This window comes from Carassius gibelio, chromosome B1 (genome assembly GCF_023724105.1).
Source record: "Carassius gibelio isolate Cgi1373 ecotype wild population from Czech Republic chromosome B1, carGib1.2-hapl.c, whole genome shotgun sequence".
Classification (NCBI taxonomy): domain Eukaryota; kingdom Metazoa; phylum Chordata; class Actinopteri; order Cypriniformes; family Cyprinidae; genus Carassius; species Carassius gibelio.
The window spans coordinates 18,201,715-18,214,457 of NC_068396.1; the positions used below are offsets into that span (position 1 = coordinate 18,201,715).

A 12,743-nucleotide genomic window follows, 5' to 3' on the forward strand; every position below is an offset into this window, starting at 1 on the left:
ATAGTTTAACATAGTTCAGTTTTATTTTGATAAATATGACAATATAATATTGAGGTTACATTAAATTATTTGTTGCTGTTGTAAATGCACAGTTTTGTGAGTAAACATGAGTGTGGAAGGCAGACAGGGCCAAAAGTTATTAAACACAATGAATGAAATTTGATCATGTCTACACACGCTGTTCATCCATGTTTACATGACAACACACACCGCAGCCAATGAATTTGCTATATTTGAGACTATATTTGCATATCAGACATCATGTTTATTTATAAATGATGTTATAATTTTATTTATAGGCCTATGAGTTTAGGCTACATGGCACTGTTATTTTCAGGAGCTGTTTTTAAAATAAAATTTAAATAAAATAAAATAAAAATAAAATCTCCAGTACCAACATGGCCCTTCATAGTAACAAACACTAACCAAATAAAATGTTGGAAAAAAATAGTTTAAAAGCAGGATCCTGATGCAGAGTTTTTGTTTGACCATATAATACATACATTTTAGATTACTGTACGTAGCTGAGTTATACTGATACATTTGTACACAGTAGAGAACAGTACATTTTAATTTTAATTTTCAAATCAACCACTTCCTGCTTTTATGGAACCATTAAAGTAAGTAATATGACACTCTTCAACTTAAATAGCCTATTCAGACCTCCGATCATCTTCCGAACACATTTTAAGATATTTTAGATTTAGTCCTAGAGCTTTCTGTCCATCCACTGAAAGTGTATGTACAGTATACTTTCCATGTCCAGAAAAGTAATAAAAACATCGTCAAAGTAGTTCAAGTAGTCCATTGGTCCAAAAATAACAAAAACTACGACTTTATTCAGCATTGTCTTCTCTTCCGGGTCTGTTGTGAGCGCGTTTACTGCAGTGTAGTGATATCCGGTTCGTGAACGAATAATTCGATTTAACTGGTTCTTCTTTGTAAACCGGTTGAACCAGCTCACCAAATCGAACTGAATCGTTTGAAATGGTTCGCGTCTCCAATAAGTATTAATCCACAAATTACTTAAGCTGTTAACTTTTTTAACTTGGTTGACTTGGCTCCCTCTGAGTCAAAATAAACCAATATCCTGGAGTAATTTATTTACTCAAACAGTACACTGACTGAACTGCTGTGAAGAGAGAACTGAAGATGAACACAGAGCCAAGCTAGATAACGAACGAACGACTCATCCGATTCAAGAACCAAGGAGCTGATGATACTGCTCATGCATGATTCAGTGTGAAACACACTGACACACAGCGAGTCTGAACCAAACTGGTTCTTTTGGTGATTGATTCTGAACTGATTCTGTGCTAATGTTATGAGCGTGGGTAAACCGAAGGCTTGAATGAAGGCAATCATCACCAATTACGCCATTACGCAAAACGCAAAAGAACTGGTGAACCGTTTTTTTCCCCTTCCCCCAACCGGTTTATTGAATCGAACTGTCCGAAAGAACCAGTTCACTGAAAAGAACCAAACTTCCCAAAAACTGATCCAAAAACCGATGCAACCGGTTCATGACTCGAGAACGAGTCAATCTTTTGTTCTTTTTTCCGGCTCGGCTCGGTGTTCATCTTCAGTTCTCTCTTCACAGCAGTTCAGTCAGTGTACTGTTTGAGTACATTAATTACTCCGGGATTGTAACTGCCTGATGCCAGTTTATTTCTGTATTAGCACTTTTACTATTCTGTTGTTTCTGTATTTGAATGTTAACAGCAAGACGGAACTAATTATTGGTTCCGCCCGGAGGTTTCCGGCCGGGCGCTTTTGAGCGACGCACTGAGAAAAACTTTACGGCGAAAGAGACTGATTATTCCGCTGTTGTAGTGTTTAAGTGGATAAATTTACAAGAAAATAGACAGAAGATGATACGGGAGATCTGAAAGGATGTTTAGCACCTCTTTGTGATAAGCAGCAATGAGGTTTGTTAACTGTAAATTTTACTTTAAGGGTGTTTGTGTTGATATATGTTTTCATGTGCCATTTTTTCTGATGTATAACATATAAAGTATCTAGCTGTAAATGGCTGGATTGTAACACAATATGTTGAGACATGCATATAGCATTATTTTGTTAATTTGTTAATTTTCTTTCTTCAAACCAGTTCTCACAGGTTGACCAACATTAAAGCCCTGTATTTTAACCAAGACCTCTTGCCTCATGCCTGTCACTGGGGGAGCTACAGTGAGAACTCATCTGCTCTGCATGAGTAGACGAGGAAGACAGTACCAAAGAGCTGTGATCCATGGGCAAGAAGGGACATCTCTACATCCAAGAGTGTGCATCTGCCCCTGACATTTACACATCTGCAGCATCCATAGAAAAATCCAGGTGCCCTACCACGAATCCAGCTGAAGCCAAAAAGCTTAAATATTTTCCACAAGAGACTGTGACATATTTTTGCCTTCATATTCATACGGTATAGTTGTGTGCATGCTTAAGTGTTAACTAAGCTGCAACTAAGAGACTTGAATGAAAATGTTCTGCATAATAGACTGAATTTTGCATTTCACAGATTAACGGGATATTGATTTGTGTGAAGTAGATGTGAATATTTTCTAAAGACTAATACTAGTGGTAGAAAGTTTATGAATGTGAATAGCTTATGAGAAGTGAAACACTTAGCTTCTTGCCAAATTACATTTAACCCAAAATTAAGTACACCAAGTAACAATGTCAGAGCCTAGTCATACCTCTAGCAGAAAGCAGGTTAGTGCAGGGAAAAATGTAGAGCAGCAGTGCATAGACATACAACCACAGGCCACTAAAGGCACAGGAGCTGAAGACCACACTTCCTCACAAGAACCTAGAAGAAGCCAAAGAGTCTGAAAATTAACGGAAAAGGGCCAAGAACTGTACAGTGAGCAAATAAGAAGATTTGCTCACAGTTTCACTGTGAGATATGAGGAGTGGAAGGCTATCGCTAAGGACGCCAAGCGAGCCCTGAGTGGACAATGCTCTAACAACCTGCTACATGAATACATCAGCAAAGTAAGCGTAGCCTCAAAAAATCTGATCATTGCTTATGAAGAGTTGAGGCACATAGATAACCCTGATCAGGACACACGTCGCAGAATTGACACCTGTGATGCAGTAACCAGGAAGATCATCCAAAGTGCAAAAGATCGTTTGGAGACAGCAGATAATGGTGGAGGAAATGAAGAACAAGGCCACAGGGCGACATCGTCTATATTCAAGTCTGTAGCATCAGACAAGATAAGTGTCAGATCCCAATTCACAAAGTCCTCTCATGCTCAAGGCACCTCCAGACATTCAAGTCAGATTTCTGCTAGCAGACAAGATGCCGCTGCTGAAGTTGCTGCCAATGAAGCTACTCTAGAAGTACTACTAGAACAAGAGTGTTGCATTGAGGAATTGGAAAAGCTTGAAGCTGAAGCTGCAGAGAGACAAAAGGTGCTAGAAGCAAAGCGCAGACAACTGGAGCGACTAGAAACAGTTAAAAAGTTAAAAGCTGCTAAGGCACGTCAGCGAGTGTATGATCAGAGTCAGTGCTCAGATGAAGAAATAAGCAGTCTACTCCATCAAAGTGTCTGTATTAAGGAAAGGGAAGAAGCGAAACATGAAAATAATCTGTTGCAGCACCATTCCTCACCACAAGACTGGGGACACTCAAAGCAAGATGACAGCACAGCAGCTCTTGTTAGAGCACTTGCAGAGTCCATCAGTGCAGGTCGTCTTCCGATACCTGAACCAACAATATTCAGTGGCGACCCACTCAGATTCAATGACTGGAAGGTTTCTTTTCAGACACTCATTGATCGGAAAAACATTCCAACTGAAGAAAAGATATATTACTTGCGAAAGTATGTGAGTGGACCTGCTAAAAAGGCTATAGAGAGCTACTTCCTGCTTGGTTCAGAATCAGCCTATCATGCAGCATGGAGGATCCTCGAGGAAAGATATGGGAATCCATTCCTCATAGCCAAAGCTTTCAGAGACAAGCTGGAGGGATGGCCCAAGATAAGCTCTAAAAGCAGTATCGAACTTCAAGAGTTTGCTGATTTCCTGCGGAGCTGTGAGGCAGCTATGACTCAGATCAGAGGCCTCAATGTACTTAATGACTGCAATGAGAACCAGAAGTTACTTGCAAAACTTCCAGACTGGCTGACTTCGAGATGGAACAGAAAGGTAATTGAAGTGGAGGAAGAAAGTCACACATTCCCAAGCTTTTGGGAATAGATTGCAAATAACCCAATAACATCTTTCCATGCTCTGAAACCTGCTGAAGATAAGCAGATCAAAGTTTTAAAGAACAGAGCTGTAGGAGCTAAAGTACTAGCAACTAACTCGGATGAAAAGGCTTCCTCCACAAGCTGTTTCTTTTGTGAGAAGTCAGGTCACAGTTTACACAAGTGTTGGAAATTTATGGATAAGACCATCTCTGAGCGAATCAAGTTTGTTCAAGGGATGAAGTTGTGCTTTGGCTGTCTGAAGCCTGGCCATCGCTCAAAGGAGTGTGAAAATAGGAAGATCTGCGACACTTGTGAGAAAGGACATCCAACCTGCCTACACGATAATCGCAGCAAAGAAAGAGGAATGTCAACAAGGATTGGAAGGGAAATGGAGCGTGACAAGTCAAGAGAAGAAACAACAGATCGTTCACAAGAAAAGATGACAAGAACACCATGCGAGATAACATCTAACAGAGTTATCCAGAATGTTAAAAGCACCCATACATCCTCAGTCATTCCTGTGTGGTTGTCAACTACAAGTAAGCCAAATCATGAAGTTCTTGTGTACGCACTCATCGATACACAGAGTGACACGACCTTCATCCTTGAAGAGACAGCAAAGGTGCTTCACACTAAAGATGAACCAGTCCAGTTAAAGCTCTCCACGATGACTTCAAGAAATACAGTGGTGCCTAGCAGAAAGCTGACTGGTCTACAAATAAGAGGATTCTACTCGGATAAGATAATCTCTCTGCCAGTAACTTACTCAAGAGAATTCATCCCTGCAAACAGAGATCATATTCCCACACCAGAGACTGCCAAGTCATGGTCTCACCTTGAGCACATTGCAGATGAAATTGCTCCTCTACAGAGCTGTGATGTCGGCCTGCTAATTGGCTACAACTGTCCTCAGGCTCTTGTACCAAGACAAGTGGTTGCTGGAGAAGAAAGTGAGCCCTTTGCTCAGAGAACAGACCTGGGTTGGAGTATAGTTGGTTATGGCAACCCATGTCTTGACTTTGGAGATGCTTTTGGAACAAGTCACCAGGTCATTGTGCAGCAAGTGATATCAGTTCTTCCAAATCTCCCAAGCGAAGTGCACTATGTCTGTAGAACACAGATCAAGGAAGTAATCCTTCCAACAGATGTCATCAAGGTGTTGGAATCTGATTTTGCAGAAAGGGCTTCGGAAGATGAACACCTTTCTCAAGAGGATCTTCAGTTCATGTCAATTATGGAAAGTGGCATCAGACTCAAGGATGACGGGCACTATGAAATGCCACTTCCCTTCAAGAAAGGAAGACCAAACTTACCAGATAACAAGATATGTGGCATCCACCGTCTCAGATGTCTGGAGAAAAAGTTAAAGGGAAATGAGCAGTACTACAAAGACTATAAGGCCTTCATGGATGAGACAATAGCTCATGGATATGCCGAGCTTGTCCCTGAAGAGGATATCAGTAAGACTCCAGCGTGGTACATTCCCCACCATGGGGTGTATCATCCTCAAAAGCCTGGTAAGATCCGTGTCGTTTTTGACTGCTCCGTAAGGTTTCAAGGGACATCCCTAAATGACCATCTCCTGACTGGCCCAGAGTTAACGAACACCTTGGTGGGAGTTTTGTGTCGGTTCAGAAAGGGTTGTGTGGCAGTTATGTGTGACATAGAACAAATGTTCCATCAGTTCCATGTTAAGAAAGAAGACCAAGATTATCTCAGATTCTTGTGGTGGAAGGATGGAGATCTTAAAGCCCAGCCCTCCATCTATCGAATGAAGGTCCACTTGTTCAGTGCAGCTTCATCACCTGGATGTGCTAACTATGGCCTGAAGCATCTTGCCGCTCAAGGACAAGAACGCTTTAGAGAAGAAACCATCAGGTTCATCCAGAGGAACTTTTACGTCGATGATGGATTGACAAGCGTAGAATCTGAAGACCAAGCAATCCAACTAGTGAAGGAAACAAGAGAGCTTTGTTGCACAGGCAAACTTCGATTACACAAGTTCATCTCCAACAGCAGAGAAGTCTTAGCCACAATTCCTGAGGAAGAGTGTGCTAAAGCTGTCAAGGATTTGACCATGATATTGGGAGAACCACTAATGGAAAGAGCACTGGGGGTACAGTGGTGTGTGACTTCTGATGAGCTGCAATTCAGAGTGGTTGTTAAAGAATATCCACTTACACGCAGAGGGGTCCTGTCCACAGTTGCCTCTGTGTATGACCCACTTGGATTTGTGGCACCCTTAATCCTGGTAGGAAAGCAAATCCTGCAGCAGATGTGTCGTGATAAGCTCAGTTGGGATGATCCTTTGTCTGATGACCTTCGACCCCTGTGGGAGTCTTGGGTGCAAGATCTAAAAAACTTGGCTGAGGTGAGAGTCCAAAGATGCTACCTGCCATCAGGCTTTAAGGTCCAGCACTATGAGCTCCACCACTTCTCTGACGCCAGCGTGTCAGGCTATGGAGAGAGCTCATATTTAAGAGCAGTCAGTACATCAGGTGAGGTCCAATGCTCCTTAGTCATGGGAAAGTCAAGAGTTGCCCCTACTAAAGTCATGACTATACCAAGACTCGAGCTGTCAGCAGCAGTGGTAGCAGTCCGGACCATTGACATGCTCTAGAAAGAACTAGAAATAGACTGCCAACAAGAATGTTTCTGGACTGATTCAAAGGTTGTACTTGGGTACATCAGTAATGAAGCCAGAAGATTTCATGTTTTTGTAGCAAATAGAGTTGAGCGCATCAAACTAAGTACAGAGGCTGGACAATGGAGATATGTAGCTTCAGAAGACAACCCAGCTGACCACGCCTCAAGGGGTGCCACGGCAAAACAACTCAAAGATTCTAACTGGTTCACAGGTCCAGACTTTCTTTGGCAGAAAGAGTTACCAACTGGAGTTGTCATGGTGGGAGAGATCGAGAGCAGCGACCCAGAGGTCAAGAAAGCTCAGGTTCATGACACTCAGGCAAAAGAAGCAAGAATACTTCTAGAGCGTCTACACAAATTCTCAGAATGGGCAAGATTGGTGAAAGCTGTTGCCAGACTCAAGCGCCGTGCTAAGGAAATCAAAGATCTCAAGCCAAAGTCCTGTGAGGCCTCAAGCTTGGAGGAAAGGAAAGAGGCGGAGCTGACCATAATCAAGATGGTGCAGGAAGCAACTCTCTTTCAAGAAATTCAACGCCTTAAACATCATAAAGAGACAAACCTCAAAGACAAAGCCAACCAGCTGCACAAACTATGTCCGTTCCTAGATGATCAAGGTGTAATTAGAGTAGGAGGCCGCTTAGCTCATGCTGCCCTACATCCACATGTGAGGCATCCAGCAATCCTTCCTAGAGACAATCATGTTTCTGCATTGCTCATCAAGCATTATCATGAAAGAGTATACCATCAAGGTCGAGGAATGACTATTAATGAGCTCCGAGCCAATGGCATATGGATCCTGGGTTGCAGCAAGCTTGTTTCATCCCATATTCACAAGTGCACAAGTTGCAGAAAGTTCCGAAGGTGCACAGAGCAACAAAGGATGGCATACCTTCCAGAAGAGCGGATGGAAACAACTGCTCCATTCACTTACTGTGGAATGGACTGCTTCGGACCGTTTCATATTAAGGAAGGAAGAAAGGAGCTAAAGCGTTATGGGCTGTTACTCACCTGCATGTGTTCTAGAGGAGTTCACATTGAAGCACTTGATGACTTGACCTCAGATGCCTTTATTAAAGCTCTGCGTTCATTCATCGCCATTCGTGGATCAGTAAGGCAGATAAGGTGTGATCAAGGGACAAACTTTGTTGGAGCAAGGCGTGAGTTCATTGAAGCATTTAAACAGATGGATCAAGAGGAGCTCAAAGATTTGGGGTGCGAGTTCGTCATGAACAGCCCGGCCTCAAGTCATATGGGTGGGGTCTGGGAAAGACAGATCCGCACTATCAGAAGTGTCCTGGCGTCTATTCTACAACAGTCGTCCAGACAACTTGACTCCTCTTCCCTACGAACATTTCTATATGAGGCCATGGCGGTTGTGAATAGCAGACCTCTAACCACTGATCATTTGAATGATTCTACTAGTCCAGAGCCCTTGACACCAAACCACATCTTGACCATGAAATCTACAATCATTCTCCCTCCTCCTGGAAAGTTTGTCAAGGAGGATCTCTACCTCCGCAAAAGATGGCGCAGAGTTCAACTTTTAACCAACAACTTTTGGGTACGATGGAGAAAGGAGTACCTCTTAAATCTCCAACACAGACAGAAGAGGACCAAAAATCGCAGAAATGCAAAGGTCGGAGACATTATTTTGTTGCAAGATGCGGCTACTCCACGAAACCAATGGAAGCTAGCAAGAGTCATCAGAGTATCCTGGAAGCGATGAAAGAGTGAGGAGACTCAAGTTACTCATCAGTGACTCCTCCCTGGATGGAAGAGGAAAGCGTACATCCAAACCTGTTTACCTGGAGAGACCCATTCAGAAAACAGTTACATTGGTAGAAGCAGACTGATGGTTCTATCATACACTCAAACACAGTTTATTAGTTGTTTATTAGGATTGAGTTCATTTACTTTATTCATGCAATATGTTTGTCTCCAAGTTTAAGAAATCACTTGTGATTTAGTGGGAGTGTAACTGCCTGATGCCAGTTTATTTCTGTATTAGCACTTTTACTATTCTGTTGTTTCTGTATTTGAATGTTAACAGCAAGACGGAACTAATTATTGGTTCCGCCCGGAGGTTTCCGGCCGGGCGATTTTGAGCGACGCACTGAGAAAAACTTTACGGCGAAAGAGACTGATTATTCCGCTGTTGTAGTGTTTAAGTGGATAAATTTACAAGAAAATAGACAGAAGATGATACGGGAGATCTGAAAGGATGTTTAGCACCTCTTTGTGATAAGCAGCAATGAGGTTTGTTAAGAGGAGTTTGTTTGTCAGAGGAGAACTGGCCCCCCAACTGAGCCTGGTTTCTCCCAAGGTTTTTTTCTCCATTCTGTCACCGATGGAGTTTCGGTTCCTTGCCGCTGTCGCCTCTGGCTTGCTTAGTTGGGGTCACTTCATCTACAGCGATATCATTGACTTGATTGCAAATTAAAACAGACACTATTTCAACTGAACAGAGATGACATAACTGAATTCAATGATGAACTGCCTTTAACTATCATTTTGCATTATTGAGACACTGTTTTCCAAATGAATGTTGTTCAGTGCTTTGGCGCAATGTATTTTGTTTAAAGCACTATATAAATAAAGGTGATTGATTGATTGATTGAACTGTAAATTTTACTATAAGGGTGTTTGTGTTGATATATGTTTTCATGTGCCATTTTTTTCTGATGTATAACATATAAAGTATCTAGCTGTAAATGGCTGGATTGTAACACAATATGTTGAGACATGCATATAGCATTATTTTGTTAATTTGTTAATTTTCTTTCTTCAAACCAGTTCTCACGGGTTGACCAACATTAAAGCCCTGTATTTTAACCAAGACCTCTTGCCTCATGCCTGTCACTGGGGGAGCTACAGGGATATTGGTTTATTTAGACTCCGAGGGACGTGTCAGCCACGTAAAAAAAGTTAAAAGCTTAAGTCATTTGTGGATTAATGCTTATTGGAGATGTGAACATTTTCAAACGATTCAGTTCGATTTGGTGAACTGGTTTAACTTGTTCACTAAGAAGAACCGGGTAAATCGAATGATTCGTTTGCGAACCGGATATCACTACACTGCAGTGAACGCGCTCACAACAGACCCGGAACAGAAGACAATACTGAATAAAGTCGTAGTTTTTGTTATTTTTGGACCAAAATGTATTTTCGATGCTTCAAGAAATTCTAACTGACCCTCTGATGTCACATGGACTACTTTGATTATGTTTTTTATTACCTTTCTGGACATGGACAGTATACTCTACATACACTTTCAATGGAGGGAAAGAAAGCTCTCGGACTAAATCTAAAATATCTTAAACTGTGTCCCGAAGATAAACGGAGGTCTTAGGGGTTTTGAATGACATGAGGGTGAGTCATTAATGACATAATTTTCATTTTTGGGTGAACTATCCCTTAAAAGGCAGTAAATTCGCCATTCATTAAACAGATCATGCAGCTGCTCTGGAAAAGCTGCGCAGAATGAGCCAGCCAGCTGCTCTCAAATCTCTCACTGTACTTTGATTGCATAGTTACAATGACGTGGAATCGGCGACGTCTAAAGTCAGACCAAATCCCAAAGCGTTCCATTCCGCTTTTAGACACACTTACAAACTTCCGTCTCCCAGCTCCATATACCACAATGCAACACGATTGTGATATCACCACATATCTCAATTATTTAATGCTCCTCCCAAAAAAAACTCAATGATAAATGAATAATTGTATATATTATGGAATAAATTAGATAAATTACACAGATTCATGACATTCGACTTGTGAACTTGGGGCAGATCGATTAACCCCAACTTTAGCAAGACATGCCATTTGATGTCACTGCTCCCTAAAAGGATAGTGTGGAGCTATGTTATGTCAAACATAAAACATTAGATATTAAGTGTATAAAATTCTAAGTGAATTTTTGCTTTTTCAAATGGCGGCTTTAAAAAAAAATTAATTATTGATAGAAAAAAGAAAAACCTTTAAAAAAAATCCTCACGATGTATCATGGTGTGTGATAAATATGCTACCATGATGTGATTGACTGGAACAAATTGGGGTTGGAAGTGGAACATTTCAGTCTGGAACATGGCATTAATAAATAAGTAATAATGTTAATGTGAGGATTACTTAGTAAGTAATTCACCCACTTTGATAGCCTACTTTCCTCTATGTGATGTGAAAATCTAATGATTTGAAAACATGATCTGTAAGAGTTTTTACAAAAATAAATAAAATAAATTAAAAAATAGTGACATCAAAGGTATAGCTTATACACTTGTGTCTGTGTCAATCACGTAAATATTAATATGCCTAAAACATAGAATTATAAGACATAGAATATTTTTACCTTTTAGATGATTCTATTTTGTCTGTAATTCGTTTTTCTATAGTAACACATTGGCTGATGCATCGTCGTCATGCATATGCTTAACTTACATGTAAATATTTTACAACTGAAAAAAAATCTACATTGATCTTAAGGGGGCATCTTCCTGCGGAATCCGGCAGCGGATGGTAAATATACGTTTGCGATTTTAAATATTCACCACTAGATGTCATCAAACGACAAACCATAATATAACTTCGTCTAACCTACACTATCATCCAAGAACATTTCCGAGAATGAGTAATCCTGTAATTGTTGGGATAGGAGACTGAACTTTTAAACACATCCACATGCAAGTATTCAAACATGACTGTTCAAATTTTATTTAAAAAATCTACATTCTGAAAAGTAGGCCTATACAATATGTTTAATAATTCAAGAAAAAAAAGCTTTAATTGATTTTACTCTTTGCTAAATGGATTAATGACTGATCGTGAAAAAAATACTGCTCTCTGTCACATACACGCAGTAAAATTAATTTTCAATGTTGAAACAAAGATTAGTGGAGTAGCCTACATTTACAATAATATATGATACTACAGTGTGTTACAGCGTGTTTCTTTGTAATTGTGTGTGAATTTAGGCTAAATGAGTGAAAATCTGATAATGGTTTTATAATTTTAAGCAATGCTTATCGCGGATCCTCAAGTATGCGCATTATATGCGCATGTGATAAGTTGCTTTATAAGAAACCAGCTTTCTCTTTCTTTCTTTCTTTCTTTAAAATATAATTTTTTACTGTTTAATAAATACAGAGTCTATGTGATGTATCGATATTAAGATCGAGACAATTTTCGATACATTATTTACGTAATTAAAACAATTTCAACAGGACATTAAATTAGCCTACTTTTATTTATTTATTTTTTATTTGAGCGTATATTTTATATTTTATTTTATTTATAGGCCTATGAGTTTAGGCTACATGGCACTGTTATTTTCAGCAGGTGTTTTTAAAATAAAAAATAAAATAAAATAAAATCTCCAGTACCAACATGGCCCTTCATAGTAACAAATACTAACCAAATAATCCTGGTGCAGAGTTTTTGTTTAACCATATAATACATACACTTTTGATTATTGTATGTAGCTGAGTTATACTGACACATTAGCACACAGTTGAAAAGAGTACATTTTAATTTTAATTTTCAAATCAAATCAACTTCCTGCTTCCTGCTCTTATGGAACAATTTAAAGTAAATAATATTACACTCTTCAACTTAAATTGCCTATTCAGTTTCAGTATCATCCTTGCCTTTTGTTATCATCTTGTAGGGAAGCAGCATTTTCAGAGAACCTGTGTCATCTCTGCTGTTAGTGGCTGTCACAGCCTGTCATTTAAATAAGAACACTGCATTATAGAAGTAACCAATACTTCAATCAAACAATATTTACATTTATGTTACCTGGTTTATATTCATATCAGTAATAAAAATTCAATTTAAACTTTATTACTTAGTTTTGCATTTAAAATTACAAGTATCGTATGACACTGTAGTCAAAAAAGGGAG

At 39.8% G+C, this 12,743-nt stretch overlaps 1 protein-coding gene across 1 annotated transcript; it reads left to right on the forward strand.

Moving 5' to 3' along the window:
- The first annotated feature begins 4,381 nt into the window (after window positions 1-4,381).
- Window positions 4,382-11,948, forward strand: LOC127949642 (uncharacterized). Its single transcript, XM_052547079.1, has 2 exons — window positions 4,382-9,101; window positions 9,639-11,948. The coding sequence occupies exon 1, from the start codon at window positions 4,393-4,395 to the stop codon at window positions 6,817-6,819; it is 2,427 nt and encodes an 808-aa protein (XP_052403039.1). The 5' UTR covers window positions 4,382-4,392; the 3' UTR covers window positions 6,820-9,101; window positions 9,639-11,948.
- Window positions 11,949-12,743: the final 795 nt, after the last annotated feature.

Coding starts and splice junctions, on each gene's coding strand:
- LOC127949642 (XM_052547079.1), top strand. CDS start 4,393: ATGGATAAGACCATCTCTGAGCGAATCAAGTTTGTTCAAGGGATGAAG.